Here is a 22,488-nt window from a genome sequence, read left to right on the forward strand (position 1 = left end):
TCTTACTTCTGGGAAGCACTCCAATAATCATCTAGGATAATCATCTAGGAAAAGTAAGTCTGTAGAAGTGGATATTTAACAGCATCTTTTGAGAAACAAGAATTATTAAAATTTCTGAAAGATCTGGAAAATTATGTATATTTTCATGAAGTCAGCTTGTAAGATTTGCTTTCTTTTTTCTGTTCCCTCTCATGTGTAAGAAATGCTCCAGAGCATGGTATTTCTAGCTGATCAACGTCTCACATTATATACAACTTTCAAATGCTGTTCTAATTTCTCCCAATTTTAAACGTATCCACACATCAACAAAGCTTCATACAGGCGTTATCTAGAACAAGGCGGCAATCAGGAGTTGTCAGCATGAATTTAAGACATGGAAATCGTGCTTCACCAACCCGATAGCCTTCTAGGATAAAGTTACTGGCCTGGTGGATGAAGGAAGAGCTGTGGATGTTGTTTCTGTCAATTTGAGCAAGGCTTCTCACACTGACTCCCGTAACATCTTCCTATACAAACTGATAAAATATGAGCTATAAGATAAACTATGAGATAGAAGATAAACAGACAGTGAGGTAGACTGAAAACTAGCTGAGCTCCTGGCCTCACAGGGTTGTAAGCAGCAGCATGAAGTCCACTGGGAAGCCAGTCACCGGTGGTGTCCTCAGGGATCAATACTGGCACCAAGACTGATTAATAACTTCATTAATGACCTGGATGGTGTGACCAAGCGCACCCTCAGCGTGTTTGCTGGAAATACAAAAACGGGGAGGAATGGTTGATCCAGCAGGTAGGTGGTTGTGCTGCCAGTCAGAGGAACCTCAGCAGGCTGGAGCAAAGGGCCGATGGCAGTCTCGTGAAGTTCAGGGAAGGGAAATGCCAAGTCCTGCACGTGGGGTCGGACAACCCCAGGCACCAGCCCAGGCTGCGGGCTGACTGGGTGGAAAGGAGCGTAGCAGAGAAGGACCTGGGTTTCCCGGTGGATGACAAGTTGCCTGTGAGAGAGCAATGCACACTCATGGCAAAGGTGACCAACGGGATCCTGGGCTGCGCTAGGCAGAGCGTTGTGAGCAGGTCGAGGGAGGTGATCCTTTGCCTCTCCTCAGCACTGGTGAGGTCACCCCAGGAGTGCTGTGTCCCATTCTGGGCTCCCCAGTACAAGAGACATAGTGGAGTGAGTCCAGTGAAGGGCTGCAAAGACGGCTGAGGGACTGGGAGCATCTGTCCTAGGAGGAGAGGCTGAGGGAGATGGGACTGTTGAGACCACAGAAGAGAAGGCTCAGGGGGGATCTTATCAGTACCTCTTAGGCAACAGTAAAGAAGAGGGAGCCAGGCTCTTCTCAGTGGTGTTCGGTGACAGGACAGGAGGCAATGGGCAAAATACATGATATTCCATTTAAACACAAGAAGAAGAAGAAAAAAGTTACTGTGAGGTTGAATGCTGGAAAAGGTTGTGGAGTCTCCATCCTTCAAAAGTCACTCAAAACTCTGCTGGACACAGGCCTCCTCTAGTTGACCCTGCTCTGAGCAAGGCAGATGGAGACTATCTCCAGAGACCCCTTCCAACCTTAACAATACTGTGATTCTGTGATCTTTGTCTTAAACAGTTTTTCTAGATAAATTCCCTTTTGCCATGTAATGCTCTATAATAGACTGCTTTGTGTAACCCAGTATGATGGATATTTCAGACAAACCTACTTTTCAAAATTCAGGGACAGAATTTTCCATGAACAAAATCCTGCTGGTCCATCTCTACTGGTTCTTCCTTGGAGGAAGGAGGAAAGGGCATAGAAAAATGGTTTGAAAAACCAATGTAAAGAGAGATATTTTTAAAAGCCTTGTAAGTTTCTTTTTACTCTCACACCAAACTTTTGGATATTTCTGGCAAGCCTGTTCAGACAATACTGGGTAAATGCATGAATAATTACTGTGTGTGACAGAATCTCCATACTCAGCTAGATCACTTTTTCTTTACTTTTATTTTTACCTGATCTAGGCTAGTTCTTTATTGTGAGGGTGTTTGAACAGTGGAAAATGTTTTCCAGAATGGTTATGGAGTCTCCACCTGTGGAGATACTAAAAACTTGAGTGGATGTAGTCCTAGGCAGCCTGCTCTAGCTGACCCTGATGATCTCCAGAGGTCTTCCTACATCAGCTATTCTGAAATTCTGTAATTTTTTACTTCAGGTTTCAAAGTATTTACATGTATTAAGATATACAGAAAAAATCTTGTTTGCTTATGACAGAAAACTCATTTTTGCAAGTACTAAATAAATATGTAGAGTGAAAAGGTAGTGCTCCAGCAGATAATATCACTCAAAATTTGCCAAATAAACAGTGACTAGCCAATCAAAACCAGTGAGCTGAACTTCCATCAGTGACCTCACCTTCTGATTATGGGTTCACTGTTTTATACTATTATTCCCACAAGGTTGTTTTCTTCGAGATAAAGCTTTCAGGAATCAAAAAGATTCTTTGTTGTCAGCAAGAAGGCATTTCTGCTTTAGTGAGATCTGGAACTGTATTGATAGCATTTGTCTTTGAATTTCATAGGAAATAATCACCCAGTCAAACACTTCACAATTTCTACTTTACTCTTGGGAAAATCATGGCATGCACATCAAATAAAGGAATGTGAAAGTGTTATTTTCCACCTACCTTCTTTTGCCATTTTTAAAGCTTTTATTAGCGTTTTGATGGCCTGTTGGTGTTCTTTATTTTCTAGCATTTTGTCTGCTAGTAATGTATAAATTCTCCAGAGATGTTCACATGCCAGTGAATTGTAAGTATGGCCTGTCTCATCCTTCCATGTCGAGCCCTCTGTTAGCTGATAAAACACTTCATAATGCTCAGCAGCTTTCATGACATGACCTGAAAAATGTCATTCATAACTACAATCAGTGTATTCAACAAAATCTTTAAAAGTTATTACTCTATAATAATTTTCTCATTAGAAAGTAAGTTGCAGCTAATTGTTTCACAGATTTTTCAAGAATCTTCAATATATAACTTACAGATCACTGGAAAATACTGCCAAATCTCACAGTTACCAGTAATGTTGTAATTTAGATTTATCGCATTTTAAATTAGCTTTCCTTTGTAGATTCACAATGTTGGGGGTGTGTGATCCCAAGGATGCAAAGTCAGAATTTTCTAGAAAATGCATCTATTACAGATTAATGAATATAGCCTTTGTGGATCTCTCATTTCAAAAATCACATCTATGCATAAATAATCACAATTAAAACTATTCCTCAAGTTTCTTTTTCAATAATGAAAACCTGTGCTGAAAGATTTGAAATGTGGAGAATAGAGGTATCAAAACTGGAGGGGAATATTTAAATAAATTAATTGATGAAAGAAGGATTATTATGCAAAGTAATTTATTAAACAGTTAATACTAGGCCAGCCCTGGTGAGTTTATGTAGTACATTTACTGGAAGGGCTTTAACCACTAACAGATTCATTATTGAGCCTGAAGTAATACACTTTAAGGTCTTCAAATGCAAGTTGCTCAAACATCTTTAAGGCAAATGAAAGTTTGAAGATAAAGTTTAATTCATTTTACCATGCTATTTCCTCCCTCCCCTCTAACTTCAGCTAGATTTATCTCCATGTATACATGCAATCTAGATTTCCACACTTTCTGGACAATGGAAATTCAAAGCCCTTTGAAAGAACAGAAAAGCTTTTCCTTAGATATAATGGGTACAGAAAAAGTGTTGGGACAGGTAAGATGAGACCATTTACCTATTTAAAAAAAAAAAAAAGCATTCTGGTCACAGTACCTTGTTTTACAAAAAATGTTCTATAGCAGGGAAAACTGTGAATGTGGCCCTTCCTTCCTAAGTTTGTGTGTGTGTGATGGAAGAATCTTGCCCCATAGATCATCAATATATCAACTGCTATTTCTATTAAAAGCTGAAACAAACCATAAACTAAGTTTATTTAGATGCATTTGCAGTTTACACTCTTCTGAAACATGATTTATAAGGAACAACTATTTTTGCAAACTGTTTTTACAGTGCTGCATTCAAACTACAGAAGGAACCAGGAAGGAGAAAAGTTGTTTCCCAGCTGTAGGAAAGGAAGGGAGAAAAGCTTGGGGAAGGACCTTTAAGCATTCTGAGAGAAAACGAGGCTAGTTCCCCAGGCCTCCAGCCAACCTAGAGGCAGCAGAACAGCTATGACTGATTCCTCTTATTAACTTAATTTAGATTTGTCTTTTGCATATGTTACCCTTTTATAACCATGCTTTCAACTTTGCAATATAAAACATAACTCTTATCTTTATTAGAGTTAAATTTATTTTCATATTAAGCTTCTCTGATGATTAAAATGAATTCAACTAAAATTGACAAGCAGAAGAAACTTTCAAAGAAGCAACTAATTAAATGAGTTTCATAGACAAATAATTTTAAGGCTCTGCAACCTATGATTCATGTAAGAGTCCCAGAGGAGACAACAAAAAGGGCTGAAGAATGAAGTGTCAGGTGAAAGCGGAGACAGCAGGGTTTATTCAGTTCCACTCTAGCTAGGGACAGGTATCAGACAGATGTCCCAAAATGTTAGAAGAAATCTTATTGCCAGAGTAGCTATCAGACCCTGTAAACAGACAGGAAAAGATCTATGCATTCTTTCCAAAATGTCACATACTTGACGTCAGACTGAACAGACAGAAATGCAAAGTGAAATTATCATGACCAGTACAAGCTGTTTAAGGATTCACTGACAGTACCTGTAACAGGAAACAGAGACTTGCTAAACCCAGATGAAAATTCTAGTCCATCCCAAAGAGGCTTCCAATTTGAATTTGGGTTTCTGCCTATCCAGTACAGCTAAATTCTTAGGGCAAGTCCAGCTCAGAAGTCAACAGAATTCCAGTATCCAAGTTGCTGAATGCAGATTTAAGATATTAATTGAAGAAGCTGGTATTGTCTTTGCGACAAATGATGGAAAATTGAGTGGAAATTTAATGTTAATAGCTAGATCTAGTATTTTATCCACTTGGATACTCATAAGCACACACAGACTCCTCCTTGGAATTCTCCCCAAAGTTTATTAATCAACCGATTGTCCTTTTGAAAGGATACTGCCACACATTTAAGTGATCTAGTTTCACTACATGTGTAATGGATTCTTTAGAATAGTAGAGTTTGATTCATGTGTAAACTCAAAAACCTTTAGTAGGAAGAGGAAGCAGCAAACAAATGAATGGTATCACCTGGATACGTAATTTGAAACTGAACACAGTATCTGAGTTTCTCCTAAGACTCTAATATAATCTCTTAACAGGACACATCATTTAGATAAATATATGTGCGACCCTTAGAACTATTGTTTAGCTTGTTAGAACTATCAGGTATGGTAATTTTAACCCATGCGTCCTCACTTGCAGTATCCCCTTGAGAAAGTTTCTGACAGACTAGAAATTGAACTCATATATTCCATGTACCCTATAGTTCTTAAGAGTTGACCTAACCATAAGCGCTGTGACCTGATATCCTTTTTGCCAGATCTCAGTAAAACCTCTTTAGAAACAATCCATCTACATCAAGACTCAAAATAGAAAAGCAATATAGTATTTTTGGATGCATTCAAATGGGACCTAAATTGTATTTGGCTTCACTAAACTACCAAGAAAGATTATGAAGTAAAAAGTAATACTATCTTCTCAGAGAAATACCAAAGAGAAGATACTGAGCAAAAAAATAAAATACCTGCTAGTTTCCTAAATGAGGGAGAGATGGAATTCCTGACCTGAAAGCCCTTACATGGCTGGGATTTTGCTTATTGAAGACTCTTTCAAGTAATGCTAGCTATTTGGAGACCTCTCAAATTCACAGAAGGTAAAACATTTTAGACTTTGGAATTCATTCCTCCATCAAAATAATCTGAAATCCCTTGTTCTCATTGGCAAATGACATATCAGCCTATTTCTTTAATCCATAATGTTCATGTGAACCTCAAATATTGTGGAAAAAGGTTTTCAGGGGAGTGGCAAGCTTATTCACTGTCATGAGTCGGTTCAGTTGGAATTGATCTGGCCAGTGCCTCCCAATTTTTAAACACTGAACTACTGAAACTGTTAGGTGCAGACATAGGTAGATGCTGTCTGACAAACTTCAAAAACATGGGAAGAAAGTAATAAACCCATTACAGAACATTTCTGAGAGTAAGAATATTTTTATCTCACCTGAGCAGTGACAAGGCAGAGTTTTAAATTACTTTTATCAACTGAAAGTAAAAAACCCAACCAACTAAACAACCAGTGAGTAGGAAAATCACTTGGAATAGTTTGTAGAAATCTATCTTCTATATCTCTAGAAATTCAAAGAGAAAATTCAGAAGGTGTTTCTAGGAAATCTCTATTTGAAAAATCTATCTGCAAAATGTTACACAAAGCAGTATAGCTTTTTTCAGTTGGCAGCATTGACAGCACTTGCATATTTCTTTTCCCACTGTCATGCAGAAATTAGCTCAGTATATACTAAATGAAGTTTGAGAATCTCTGATATCTCTTCCCTGTTTATAAAAGGAATCAAAAAACAGAAACGTAGCTCTTACAACATATATATTATCACTACTGAAATGTTACAGTTTAATGTAGCTCAGGGTATAACAAAAGAAACCCTATCAGCAATAGTTTAATCTTAAACATGGGAGGTAAACATTGTCACAATATAATTTTGGGAGTAAAGAATCAGTTTTAAACAATTATATGAATGTAAAACATTACTCTGCCACGAAAATTTTTGAAATTACTCTTATTTTCATAGCAACTATGTACATATGCACAAAGATTTGTGCTACAGTTTTCACTGAGTTGCCTAGAAGTCAAAAAAATAAATCTGTTCATTCAAGCAAAAGAACTCAATGTAATTTTGTAAATACTGAAGAGAAATGTTTTTACATTATCTAAAACTTACTTTATTCCCCTTCCTAAAACCCACTCCAAAAGTATACATTTGTTATATCAAAATAGATATCAAACCAAAAAGGGGTATATATGGAGACTACTATTTTGCCTTTTTTTTTTTTAAGTAGAAAGATTGACTAGATATTAACACAAATGGGTTTAAATGTGAAGCTGCCATAAAAGCAGGCACATAAATGTAATTCTCCCAGCCGCTATTTTGATGCACATTTTTGATTCCATGAATATTTTATGAAATGGCCCAAACTAAAGCCATATAACATTCCTGCATTACTGATGCTTGCGCCCGTAAGCTACAAACATTAGAGGCATGATTGAGTGCATTAAAATGAACTCATTCAGCAGTGCATTGATTACTTGAAGGAGAAAAAAAAAAGTAGTTATTCCCACTTAAGAAAACAGCACACAAATCTGAAGTTTCAATACTGAAATTAGAGATAGAAATTTGAATAACGTGGTATTTAATAAATAAAGGCAGTGCAAAACTATCTAGAATTCTCTATATACAGTCCTGCCAATTAATTAGGTGAGATGTTAATTAGGTCCACAGATTGCTTCCAGTAGCATACAGGTAATTTAAAATGTCACAATCTGGAAAATGCAGTGACTGACCTGTTCTAGCTCCATGCCTCAGCAATACTGAGAGCACCTAATGATTTCCTTTTCTATCAGCTTGTATATTTACCAATGAAAATAATGTCACCGAAACAATCGCACAAAAAAGTGACAGGTCTGTTAGGTACATTTCTTCAGCAGCACTAGTAAAAGCAGAAAACACATTTAGTTCTGAATTGTAAACAGTTGTTGAGGACTTTAGAAAATATTCCACTTTAGCTTAAAACAGCCACCTAAAGGAACAATAAAGCTTTATGTATATTATAGTATATTTTAATCTAGAACTAGATATCTTTTGTAATCAGTTATTTCACTGTACAACATGGACCTAAAATCTGCTTGAAGCAACAGTTAATGGTAGTAAAAAAAGAAAAATGTCATTACTATTTTAAAAGATATAGGCTTACATTTCAGTTTAACTGCTTGAACTACTTGTATTATTTTTAGTTTCCTATGTTCAATTACAATAATTATGGTAGCATTATTCATGCTGAAATAGTTAAGAATCTGTCACAGTTTCCAATGTGAGCCACTGTCTATAGAGGTTGTTATAAGTCTTTAACAGAGATGTGTTGGGAGGTGGAACAAAAAGCTCACAAGAATCATAAAACAAGGCTCTCATTCAGCAAACACTTGAACCACCCTGGACTCCTGAGGTGAAATTAATTGTATAGAAGTCACTGTGACTGATCTCAGATGCAAGAACTGAGTTTATGTGCCATCTGCAAAAGCAAGACAAAAATTGTGGAAGAGATTTAAGATAAAATTTTTCAGTTCCGTAACTCTACAAGATTCCTCTAAACCACAATCAATCATCAGACAACAATCAAGGTGAGTATTTTTGAGATAAAGCATAAAAAGTTATTTTCATTTACTATACAGGAGCTGATAACACTTTTCAGAAAGATGCCCCAGGGAGTTTTAGCAAAATGACATAGACAGTTCATAAGAATATTGTAATGAACATGCTGGCTCATCAAGGGATATTCTGACAATTCCCCCAATTTGACAATACACCAGTAGATTTCTCCCTAGAGTCAGCTGCTCAAAGTCAGCTGAAAGCATGCCTGAGAAGTAGAAGGCTTGAGGACATAAAAGAGAAGGATAGAGATAAAAGGAAAGTTGAGCATCACACAACCTGAGATATGGCGTTGGTGGACTGAGACTGCAGTGCAAAAATATGGTACTTTAGGTTCCCTTGTCTGGGCCAAGAACTGCTAGGCTAAGCCTTGGTATTGCAGTCTAGAGAATGATATATTATTTCTGCTGACATTAGTTAAGCAAGCATCTGTTGTCCAAAAAGAAAAACATAACTTGAAGAATCTAGTGAGCATTAGATCATATACAGTCTTGCCCTGTGAGAACCTAAATTACTTGCCTTACAGCTCAAATACTCAGAATATACCCATAGAAACCTAGAGGGCAGTGCATAGAGAACAGTAGGACTGTTCACAGTATCTAATATCACATCATCAACACATTATGATATTAAAAAAGCTCTAAAAAGTTGTTGTTTAAAGGGTTCTCTAAGAGACACCTCACAAGCTAGAGATAACTGTAGTTTCTCTGGTTGCTTGCCTGCCTGCTCTCTAATCCCTTCCCCTGCTGCTGCCAACACTACTGAACTGCAAAGAAGGAAGAGCTTCCCACAGGCAGCTGAAATGACAGCTGCTTTGGGGATAGTTTACTGTGGACCAGCAAGAGAAAAAAAACTGTAATTAACCGAAGAGCACATTACCAGAAGAGGAACTGCTGTGAAAAATCTTGTTCTTACAAGAAAGCATGAAAAGTACAGGAGGAACAGGCACTGTTGTAGGGGAGACTGAAACAGATATCCTCCTCTTGCCTTTCTTCCAGTTACTATACTGTACTCTCAAAGATTCTGGGTTAGTTCCAGGCCTTCTTGTTGCTTCTGGCTCTACACAAAACCTCTCAGATTTTCTCTAAGACACATACAGCTACTCTCTAGACCAACTACTCAGAGTAACCACAAAGAAAATCTGGTGTCAATTACATGATTACCCCCAAAATTATATGCACACAGACCTCACATATACTTTAGAGAGTGGTATGAAATATAACATATGGACATACGTGAAGACAATAATAAATCAAAGAGTGATTTCATACTAAGTGTAACCCTTAAATCCAAAAGCTAGGAACATACCTATAATTACTGTCTTGCTATCTGAACTACGTATCACTGATTTCACCCTTTGTTTTAGGCTTAACTGTGGAAAAAAATTCCTATTTCAGGCATTTTCACAGAAGTTTACGTCTGAAGCAGAATCCAGAATCTCTGAAGACTTTACAACACTGTAATCGCACAAACTGGTTTAGCAGCATTTTGCCCACAATCAAACTAGAATAAAGAATGTACTTTTCCAACACCAGCACCCAGCTTTAGGAAAAAAAACCTGACAACTGAGCAGGTCCCGTATGAAAACTCGCTAACTTGTCTGTCCTACATTCATATTCAAATGAACCAACACAGAAAGTTTTGGTTTACAATTAAAATTTTTTATCTTTTTAGGTTTACATATTTTATGAAAGCAATATCTGTCAGATGCCTTCTTCTGATTTGTTTGATTATATATAAACAACCACTTTTTGATATATGTCAATTTTAATCTAGACGAGAACACTGCAAACAATGTTGAACGCTAGCTGAATGACAATATACCCATTTTAAAGAGAACGGAATTCTCACTTCACGATAACATTCAAACCTCCTCCTTTCATGTTTGTAAAGTATCCAAGTGCTTTCTACATGCAAAGGCTACCTAAGATGCAAAATGTATTCAAGGAAGCTCACAATGTAAGGCTCCAAGCTCTGAATAAGAACAGGCCCACACTCAGTGGGATGCTCACACTTCAGGTTTCACAAATATTTCACTGTTTATAGGCAGATATCCAAACGCAGAGAGAGGAGGGAGGTGAATAGTGAAGATTGGCACACGCTTTGCAGTTCTGGTTTCCAGGGCTTGAGGGATTTTTTAGCTCAATAGGACCAAATGAAAACAAGTTATATTACTATTTAATCTCAAAGAGTAATATGATCATTATCTTTTAAATACAGAAAGTGACACTGAAGCAGATTAGTTTCACTAAATTACATTTTTGCTAACTCATGTCAAATACTTGCCTCAGTTAAAATAATTTTTTGTAGTGATTACATTTTATTCAGATTCTATCCCATTCCCCTTACTTTTCACAGCTTCCAGTAACAAATTTAATATCAAATGCAATGCTCCAGCACTGGAGCTGTTCTGCTGTGCAGATAATCTACTTCAGAAGGATGCTTTGGATAGCAGGTTGGACTAATGACCTGCTGAGGTCCCTTCCACCTTGAATCATCCCATGATCCTCTGAAGAGTAATATACATTTTTATTAATAGCTTCATAATGTTTGTTTTAGCTATGACTTCTACAGATTATTGATAATGGCTGAGGACATGTAACCCCCATCAGCTCTCAGTCCTGCTGAGAAAGCACCCCTGGAAACAGTACCACCTTTATCAGTTCCTAAAGGGAAACACTGACTCCAGGAAAGTTTATGATGACAACTGCTGGTTCAGCTGCAGTAGTCCAAGACCTTGCAAAGCTTTGAAGCAAAAGAATCTGTTAGTGAGAGGGCAGCTTTGAATGAAGCTTCATCTCAGTACTACTCATTAAGCAGTAAATAATTAAAAAACCCTGGAACAGACAGGTAAAATACAAGCAGCAATGTCAGTAATAGACATGAAAGAGAAGAGAGGGAAAAAGAATTCAAAAAAGCAAAGAAATAATTCATTTGAAGTTTTAATAAAGTTTCATTTGCAGTCTTGTTTAAAGATATATCAGACTTTAGGGATGTAACCTAATTACATTTTTATTCTAAGTTCTATTCAAAGACCTTGGACTTTGAATCTTTAACACAGATCAAACATAGTATAATTTACTCATGGCTATCAATACTTTAAAAAGATCTCTTCATTAAACGACATAGCCTTACAAAGACGCACATAAAGCAAACAGAGCAACATTTGATACCAAAAACATTAAAAATATGACTCTCACAGAAGTGTGTATATAAACAATTGAGTGCTACATGTTATATTCAAGTGTAAACAAAATGTTTTTTCTATAGTATTTCTAATACAATATCTTTCATAGTTCAAAGTAAACAGCAATACTTTTTCAGTAATTTTATGATGTATTTGAAAATGAACTTTACAATCACCAAATACCTAAGAATAGAAACTAATTTAAAATATCTTTTTTTTTTTGCATATGTCAAAACTTTTAAGGAAAACACAAAGTTTAGAATTATGCACTGCTGTGACTATTTTGAAGAGCTTCTCATTACAAAGTAAGAATACAGACTTGTCCCCAGGTGTTATATCAGAACAGAAATATTGTCTGTTTGAAGAATTAGGCTAGGAAAGTGGCAGTGACAGTGAAAGGATTAAGGAGGCTTTTGGCAAACCTGCTTACTTTTTTCTAGTGTAAAGAATATTATTACTTCCCTGTGCTTAATAATAAACCTTGATTTAAATCAATTGAAGGAAAAGCATGAAGAAAGTTTTCACAGCATTTATTTTCAGAAGTGTAAACAAGAACCCTACAGAATTCTCCCTGAGTTCTCTTATTTAAAACATCTTCATTACCTACCAACACCTTTTAAAAAAAAAGAATAAAAAAAATAATTACATGAAGAAGAATTTTTATGAACTCAACAGGCCCTTTTTGCTTCCATGTTGCATGTTCAGAAGCTTCTTTCAGAATTTCTTAAGAGTGTACTAATTTGAACCGAAAACATACCTAATTTCTATAACATCAATTTAATACAGTACCTGCTAGTTCAAAACCAGTAACAACCCTGTAATAATAAGATGTCATTTATCTGGGAACTACATTCTGCACTTGCAGGAGGATGAGCTCAATTATTTAATAAACCTTTTAAATCTGCCCTCCCCAAGAATCTATCTGGATTTATGGCTGCTTCTGTCTGTCACTGACTGACAGAGAAAAGCATCGTACCTGAAGACTAGCAATTTGCTGCTTAAATTTTTTAAATGATGCTCTACAATCAAGTTTTTACCCATTTAACTTATGTATGCAATTCTTAAGCAACCAGAAAAAACCAGTATAACTGCTTTGTGAAATTGTGAAAGTGCAGAACAAAGAAGAGTTAGCTTCAGTTGATATGAAGAAAATCAATGACTGGAAGTGCTTCAAATGGTCAATCTGGATACGCAGAATTCCATGTCCCATTAAGGAAAGGCTTCTTTCTCTCTCTAAAGTTCCCTGATGCAGGGACTCTTTTTAAGCATATGTCTCTACATGAACTTAAAGACAAAATTTAGGAACAGGTATATGTAGCCAAAGACATAGTATTTGGAGAAACATGAGTAAATTTTCAAGTCTGAACTATTCTTACACTCCTTTTTCTGAAAAAGTTGTTAGGAATAAATAATCACAGCTAGAAATAAATCCTAAAAGTTAGCAATATGGGATATGGAACCTGGGGTGAGGGGTGGGGGGAATACCATATAAAATCAAAGGTATTTGGTTACTACTGGATACGGTCTGTTATATAAAGAAAAATTAAAAGAACCAAAGGAAACATGCTACATATTTCCTCCAAACAATGAACAGTACAAAAAGACATTTTTAGGTTAGTCTCCAAAGGAATGAAGCCTATGTGATCATCCTGCCCTCCAGCTAGATTTAGAGTGAACTTCAACCAAATTTGGTAAGAAGTGGTAACAAGTCCATAGGACAGTAAGTTCCTACCACTTTTTGGAAAATCAGTAGCTTGAGGATAGAGATTAATCCCAATTTCAGACAGAAAGCCAGGCAGAACTCTGCTGTATATATTCTAGAGGGCAGCATGCTGCTTGGCCAGTCAGCAACATGTGCACAGAGAGCTTTCAATTTATCAGAGGACAACTGAAGCTTACCAAGTACAAGTGTTATAGAAGCATACAGGAAATGGTATTGTATAAACATAAAACAAAATGGTGGTTCCTGCCTCAAAGGATATACAGTCTCTAAACATCTAGAACCGTGACTCTCCTTTAGACCACTGCCATATTTTGCCTAGCACTCAGGCTCCATATGAAAAAAATTGCATATAGGCATTTATAACTTTAAATCCCTTTCCTCTTTTTGGCTCACACTATGAAAAATCCCATTATAAAAATAAAAGGAAAGGAAATTATGGGTCTAATCTTTTATCAAAAATCACAAACCTATCTGGGTATCATTTTAAATCAAAAGAAGTTGCTTACAAAAAGGAATCTCAAACACAGACACAAGGATAGATGAGATCAGAAAGGCCCTGGGTAGCTATTAGCTGGTAATTTGAGTTGCTTTTGTTCCTGAAGAAAGAGATGAGATCCATTTTACGTTGCTTCTCCCAGTGTCAGACCTGCACTTGTGAACACAACACTATGGAGACCTCTAGATACTGGCTGTGCATCTTATGGTGGAAACATAACAACATTAAATAGGCAGGCAGGATAGTTTAAATGCAGCAATACTGTTATCGGTGACAGTTCTGCACTCCACAGGTAGTAAGGAAGAAATTTATCACTCTTCACAAATGTTGTCCTACTGGTTTGTTTTATTTACCAGCTGTTTCTAATTTTGCAATCAGATTGTAAAGCAGCACTTTTCATTTCTACATTACACAGCACAATGAGGATTTGCTATTTAAGTGCGCTTGTCAGACGTGCAACACAGATAATAATATAAAGTTCTATTAATGTAGAAGGTGCACGTGGGCCATCCATCCCACAGGTGAATGTTATTCTGGCAATACTTAAGAATCTCCTAGCAAAAGACACTATATGCTTATGTAATTAAAGTCGCAAAATGCGCACATACAAAAGCGTAAGAAATTTCAAAAGCAATTTTAACTTTTGCCTTTTTAAACCTTTTTAGTACTTCATTTTGCAATATTAACATTCTCTTTTTTTCTAATCTGAATATAAATTACTTCTGCCTTAAGGCAAACTGATTGGGGAAATTCTGCTTAAACGTGCATATTTCCTCTGCATAGATACTCATGAATGTATGCTCAGTTTCTCTCAATTATTTATACATTACAGTTTTTAATTGAAAAACACTTGCCATAAACAATTCAAAATACAAATCAACAATTTATTAGCAGTGGACTAAATAGGACATACCAAGACCAAGAAAATAATCAGTTTAGACTTTTTATGTTCCAAAACAAAAACATGATGTTATGAACTGTTTTTAAGATGTTGTTTACCAAGTATGTCTAGTAATTAATACTTAAACTTCAGAAGCTTGAAACAAAAGTCCATTAAACTCAATAGGAATCTTTTCACCAACTGCTATAAAGCCTTGATTAAAAACTCTAATTTCAACAGTATGGTAAAACTATAGGTATAATCCTACTCCTCAATCTTAATCCAGATTGCCAAAGTCTGTGAGAACTCTGTGGGGGTTTTTTTCCACAACAAATTAATTAGATTTATTTATAAATCCCTTGTGTTCAGTAGGCCTTTCAACCAGAAAAGTCTCTATCAAATTCTAACATATGAAATACACTGCATTTTATCCATGATTACAGATAGAACAATCACACCTTTCTCATGAATTAAGTCCAATTTATTAAAATTTTTGGGGTGGTTGCAGAGAGCTCAGAAGTGATCAACTCTGGCATAACATTGCCCTGACTGAAAAGCAGCAGGAATTTAACATTGTTTATAATTAAGACCAAACTGGATTAAGATGGAACACTTAAAAACCATTCATTAATTTGCAGAATATGGCAGATTTTTTGAAGTGTCTAAGCTTATTTTAGAAACGACTAAGGACACCTGATCAGGAATTCTTTAAGACTTGCAATCAAAAAAACACACAAAGACAGACAAAATTTGGTTGATAGATTAGCTGCATGCTATAGAAATCAGCACTGAGATATCTAACATTGCTATTTGCTTTGCATTCTGTCCCTTTCTCTTACAAGTTCTGCCTGTCTTTAGTCTTTAGAGTCTGTAAGCATTTCTGAAAAAGTATTACCTCCAATTTTGTTGATCGTTATGTGCTAGCAGAATATAAATCTGATGACTAATTCAAAGTCACCACTGCACTGAGATTAACGGCATAATTTTCACGCATATCACAGCTCTCATACCCAGGGGATATGCAGTTTTTGGCATGGCACCGATTTACATTTGGAATTTGTTGTGAAAGTTTTATTGATTGGACTCTACTGTGATACTTATATGCCTTCTCAAAACTAGTTATTTAAATGTATCCAGAAATGTTTCCAAGCACTGCAACCAACAGGTACAGAAAGGTGCGTCTATCCTAGTAAACTCTCTTATCCTTCAAACAGTGTGACTGCTTGCAAACTGCCTCTTAGGAAAAGTCCTTGCAACACTTCTAATTACCAAACTGTGCCCATGAATAATTCCAGGGCAGGAAAGTCCAAGTTAACACAAGCTCAAAGCACGTGCAGGACTATTAACACCATTTTAGAACTAGTCTGTGCTCCAGTGCTCATAGACATCCCTGTGCACTGCTTAATTTACTCATTCAGGAAAGCAACCACGGCCTGTGAATGTCTACCTTTGCTGATAACATCTGAAAGGTAAGCATTGAGATCCTTGCACTATCCGAGGGTGGAAGAACAGATACTTGTAAGAAGATTGTAGCGATGATGTTTTCATCGTTTCCTCCAGAGTTCTTGATGTCATTCTTCCTGCTCCACTGTCCCATAGACAATGTACCACTAACCTATCTTTTTGCAAGGGTTTGCCTTAAGGAAAGAACAGTCATGCATTTGTATTAGAAAAACACCATCAGATATGTTAATTAGTCATCTTTAAGCTTCTCTCAAATGCAGAATTGCTTGACAGTACGATTGAAATGTTGGTATCTGAAGTACTGGCTTTAAAGCACTGGCTATATTTGAGTGTGTGTGTACATATATATCCATACATATCACAGAATCATCTAGGTTGGAAAAGACCTTGAAGATCACCTAGTCCAACCATTAACCTAACATTGACAGTTCCCAACTCCACCAGATCCCTCAGTGCTGTATCAACCCTACTCTTAAACCCCTCCAGGGATGGGGACTCCACCACCTCCCTGGGCAGCCCATTCTAACACCTAACAACCTGCTCTGGAAAGAAATACTTCCTAATATCCAGTCTAAACCTTCCCTGGCGCAACTTGTGGCCATTCCCTCTTGTCCTATCACTTGTTACTTGGTTAAAGAGACTCATCCCCAGCTCTCTGCAACCTCCTTTCAGGGAGTTGTAGAGGGCAATGAGGTCTCCCCTCAGGCTTTTCTTCTCCAGACTAAACAACCCCAGTTCCCTCAGCTGCTCCTCGTACGACATGTGCTCCAGACCAGCTTCATTGCCCTTCTCTGGACACGCTCAAGTAATTCAATGTCCTTTTTGTAGTGAGGGGCAGTGATGTCTGTATATAGATGTGTATGTATATATGGTACATACCTACACATCCATATACACACATATTTATACAAACACCTGTATTACTTGCAATGGCCTTGATGACTGCTTTTAGAAGAAGTACACTTTCAGATATCTGTTTTTATTATGCTTTTGAATAATATAGAAATATATCTAGTTTTGATATAATCTATTTGAAGGAAATAGCTCCTACAAGTTCCTTGTTTCCTCTGGACTGCTTTTGTTACTGATATAAGTTATCCCAAACTTTGGGATGCATATATTTAAGATCTACATCATTTCATGCATGATAGATGTTAACAATTTCATCCAAAACAGACAGCACTCAAATATTGTAATGATGAGCTCCAGCAGTATAAGAACCCATTCAAACTAGCACTAGCCATTACGTTTATCAGTTCACTCAGTCTGTTTCTTCTGCAAGATATAACAGTGTAAACCTGAAGTTCACATCTAACTTTAGCAGATTTTACAGTAATATAATAGAACTATCACAGACTATGATAATCTTATTCTCTGATATGCAGAAAAATGCACACATTTATAACAACTGATAGTACTTCTAAAAACACTTTCAAAGCACAAGAATAAAAATGGGGTTTGAAATTAATTTTTCTTATCTGAGATTCTGTCACAAAGCCTGTGCTTACTTGGATGACAAGTAATGCTTGATTTAATATGAGACAAACAAAATTAAAATATGACTTTGCTTTTTCAATGTGTATAAAAAGACATCAGCATGTTTAATAATTCTATTAAACTATGTTTAATAACTATATGAGAAAGTGACTATGTGAGGAAATGACCAAACTAATAAAACAATTTATTAACAACCCCCTGAGGAAAGAAAAATTATGGGGTGAGTATGGATAACTGAACAGGATCATAACCTGGACACTCCTACAATAATTTTTGAGTAGCATCTCATTTGGGTAACTTGTAAACAGAGACCTTATTTTACAGAGTTTTTTAAAGCAGAGGTTAAAAACTCATTCTGCAAAGAACTGCCACTAAAATCTTGTTTGCTCCAAGCAGAATGTTCCATTTGTGTCTGTAGCAGGCTACTCAATTATTATTGTTTCCTTTCCCTTATGTACTGACAGCCACTAATCGCCTGCATCCAAATATCATGACTGAAGTCTACACCTCAAATATTTAGCTTTGAAGATTAATGAACATCAGACTATATCCAGCCTTTAGGACAGGGACCAGGCTGAAAGTCAAAGAACTTTAAATTTGATTACACAAAAATTACCCAGCAAATTTATTGATTTGCTTCCAAGGCAAACAACAATCTTTACAAGTACATGTTTAACTTTATACTCCCAAGCAATCAGTCCTAAGCATATATAGACAGCTTCCATTCACAAGTAATAAAAAATACACTATTGGGTGAGAGAACTGAAAAGAACTGGTACAAGATATTTACATCTAAAAGGATGCACACATGAATGTCTGCAAAACTAACTTCTTATTCTTGTAAATTCTCCTATCTTCCTGGATGCACTATGAACCAATGCAGTTAATATAGATACAATGATTTAAATCAGATGAAAGTATTGTTTAAATGTTAGGCATCATTCACATACCTACATACATATACCTATATGTGTATATTAATGCATACATACATGTATATACATGTGTATCTATTTCTGTGTATATATATATTCCCATAGGAAGCGGGCATCTGACACATTCAGTTCACAAACAAATTAGATTACAGCTTTATAAATAACTGGGAAAAAAAAGACCATTTAATTTACAAGCTATATCTATCTGTTCTAATATAAAAAATAGCATGTTTAGAATTTTACTTACAATGCCATTAATACTCATGCAATTTTATACAATGCCAACTCAACATCTGCTCTTACACTATTTCTATAATCAGAATTTGTGATTTAATTTTTCATCCGCTGAAAATGAAAACTGCATGGAATACATCTGCTGTCTTTTTCTCAGTGGTCCTTCAAAGCAAATCCCACACTCAGGCTCTCAGCTTCTTCATTTTATCACCTCTCTCTACAGAAGGAAAATATTTGCAAAAGACAGACCCTAAAGATTCAGTCAGGCTTTACCCTGGGCAGTGAAAGTGCACCTTGCTTTATCTCTCCTTACCAGTGTTAATAAGATGACTCTCTTCTGGAATTTTCTAATATCTTACAGCAGGGAAATGAAATTTCCCCTCCTCTGAGCATCTTAAAGTGTATTTCATAACTTTACTTATGTGCTTTTGTAATGGGCTTAAAGATATTTAAGTATGCAACAACTTTTGCTTAACGCATCATAGAAGTAGGAAATACTGAATTTTTTTAGGCAGTGGTTGGATAACAGTAGTGAGTCACACTCGGTATGAGCCTTTGAAGCTACAAATAGATAGGGATGTTTGCTTTCATGCACCTTTTTATAATATTACCTTTTAGTAACTGAAGGACCAAGTGAAAAGGTTGCAAAAAATCCAGCAACTTCAATCATTTTATTCTAGCGAGAATCAGACAGTTAGCCTAATTAAGCATTTTTCACTCAAAATGAAAATGACTTGGTTGTGACTGGCTGGGCTTTAAGCAAGTGCTATTTTATCTACTGGGAAACTGGATTTAGCATAACTTCAATTCCGAGAACAATACCGGAATAGTCAAACAGATTATTCTCAAGCATTTAGAGAAAACATGAAAATATTATAGCCAATGCCAATACATCAAGAGCGAATGTCATCAAATCAATCTTCTATTTAAGTTAGTAAGTTGTTTCTCACTGTCATACAACTTTCTTGTAAAGCATTAGGGGAGCATATTTCACCTGCAACCATAGTTAGGTGAGTGCAAATTGCTCAGGAAATCCTATATAGACATTGGTTATCAGTAGTTTATTGTCAGTATGGAAAAAGGTACTTAGTGAGGTTCCACAAGTGCCTGTCCTAGGTCCAGTTTACTACTTAGTATTTTCATTAGGGATCTGAATTACAGGATAGAAAAATGCTTTTTAAATGTTCAAATGATACCAAACTAGCAAGAAGAGAAAGCATGTTGAAGGACAACTTTGGAATTCAAAACAATCTTGACAATTACCTGAAACCACCTACAAAACACAGAATGTTACTCAGTGCAAAAAGAAAGCAACGTATTGCATTTAGGCAGAACTAACTGGTGATCCCAGAATGGGGAACAGACTAGCTAGTTAACAGTTCTTCAGAAAACAATTTAGTGATTACTGAAGGTCAGGAACTGAATAGGAGTATGCAATTTATGCTGAAACAAAGAATGTAGATGTCATACCTGAACACAAATAAAAACACAGCTTGTAAGAAAAGTAATTCTTCTATTTCATTGATCATTGGTATGAACTCAAATTTTACAACTGAATCTAGCTCTGGGTGTTGCAGGAAAGAAAGATGTGGCAACAGTTCAGGGGAAAACAATGTGAATGACCAGCAGTCTACAAAATATGAGGAAATATTTAAAAAGGTGTAATGTTTCAGCTTTAAGAGAACATGGGGAAAAACCAGGATGATAACCTTTCAATTGAAAAAAAAAAAAAAGCTTCAGGTTTTAAGTTTTATGTCCAGGTTTTTGTTGGGAAATTAGGCCATCTTTCAAAACACACCCATTCTGTCAGACATTTACTGGAATTACACTATTTCCACAAAATATTTCAATTTCTGTGAATCTTCTTTTTTCTGAGAAAAGACATCCTATTTGAGAAACCAGCCACAAGCTGAGCTCAAAGTTGGAATGGTTTCAACCCACAAAGTCAAGCTTAAAAACAAAAACGTTATGACTATATAAATCACATATATTTGAAGCAATGGTTAGGCATCCAGTGCGCTTAGGAATTGGAACTGGAAGATAGGTTTTATTCAGTTACTTGAGGCTCACTCATTGCTTGTCATCCCACAACATGAAAGGATTTTATATAAGCATAGGAAAACACCTTTTTTATAACAAGACTGCTATACACACACAAACCCCTCTGTCATGAAAGGTAATGTATGTTCTTAAATATAGAAACAAGGTTCATTTTGATATAAGAAAGTAATATTTTTTACAGTGAGAACAATCATTCACTGGAACAGCCTCCCCAGGGATGTGGTAGAGTCCCCGTCACTGGAGGTTTTCAAGATGCCATTGGACAGGGTGCTAAAACAATCTCATCCAGGCTCCCTTTTCCATGAAAGGTTGGACCAGATGATTTTTCAATGTCCCTTCCAGCCTGGGCTGTTCTATGATTCTAGTTACTTCTGTTAATATCTTTTCTAATTTCAGAGACTCACAGTTTGAGGATACAGATACATGAATGGAGAAATGGTGCTTGTGGTAAGGTATAAATCTGAAGGAAACACCCACGTGGCAGTCACGTACAAAGAGGGTGTCATTTTCAGCCAAGAGAAACAAAGTAGTTTTTAAAAAGAACACAAAAGTATAGGTTGTTTTATCCAAGTGTAAATTGGAGGCAGGATTAAACTGAATCACATATACATACACAAACTGGGTTGATTTAAAAGAGGTACCTACTGATACCATCCTGTTCAAACACCTGTGGCCCGAGGCAGCATTACTAGTCTCTTGCCAAAAACAAGCAAAAAGAAATAAGATCAAACCCAAAGAACCTCTGCGCTAACCAAATACTTTCTTCAAACTTGTGTTTTGTTTTTCATCTGACGGAGTACTTTCAACTCTAGATGGATTGTCAAAGGAAAGAGGTCTGTGCATAATTATAGACTTCTTTGTCTTTCTATTTGCTGCTCCAAAAATTAGAACTGCAACAGTTTTAAAAGTTCTTTTAAGTTATGGTTGCAAATCAATTTTACATTGAAATACTGTGACCTGTGATGAAACACAAGTTGTCAGATATGACTGTCTCAATGCTGATACAATGTAGCTTTATGATCTCAGTGACTTACCTTGTTCCTCACTGATGAGGCCCATATTTGCATGTGCTTGTGCCTCTCTTTTCCCACCATCAATTTTTATTAGTTGAGCAGTGTTAAAGCATTGCTCATAAAAGTAATTACTTAACCATTTGTCCTCAGGGTCATTGAAACAGTAGTAGGCCAAGTTAAGCTGGTTATCGTACACCTCCTCATAGTGCCCTTTAAAAATAAAAATTACAATTAAAATGTTAGATTATCATCAGCTTTCAGAAATCTTACATATTACAGCAATAACCATATAATGAAAATGAAGAGCTATTTATATTTCTACCACTCAAATACCACCAAGTTCTCCTACATGTCCACTCAAAGAAATATGATAAGGGGAAAATTATAACCCTACCAATTAGGCAGAATTGAAAATTTATTTTAGCAAAACCACAATAAATTGCTCTCATTTCTATATTCAAAACCAAAATTCAGTTCAATAAAACATGCAAAACCTGGATAAGACTTTGGCTAGTCAAAAGAGAGAAGCTAGAGTGAGCAAAAAAACCCACACAGTCAGTGCTGGAGAAGCATTTGTCTGAGCCACTGAG

General features: G+C 36.2%; 1 protein-coding gene across 1 annotated transcript in view; it reads right to left on the bottom strand.

The window, feature by feature from the left end:
- The window catches only part of TTC29 (tetratricopeptide repeat domain 29), a 231,702-nt gene that overhangs the window by 82,929 nt on the left and 126,285 nt on the right, over positions 1 to 22,488 (bottom strand). Inside the window, exons 5-6 of the mRNA XM_074821508.1 lie at positions 21,920 to 22,108; positions 2,656 to 2,868 (exon numbers count right to left, since the gene is read on the bottom strand). Of these exons, the coding sequence (XP_074677609.1) occupies positions 2,656 to 2,868; positions 21,920 to 22,108 (402 nt within the window). The remainder of the gene's footprint in view (positions 1 to 2,655; positions 2,869 to 21,919; positions 22,109 to 22,488) is intronic.

The sequence above is a fragment of the Strix aluco genome, chromosome 4, assembly GCF_031877795.1.
Source record: "Strix aluco isolate bStrAlu1 chromosome 4, bStrAlu1.hap1, whole genome shotgun sequence".
Classification (NCBI taxonomy): Eukaryota; Metazoa; Chordata; class Aves; order Strigiformes; family Strigidae; genus Strix; species Strix aluco.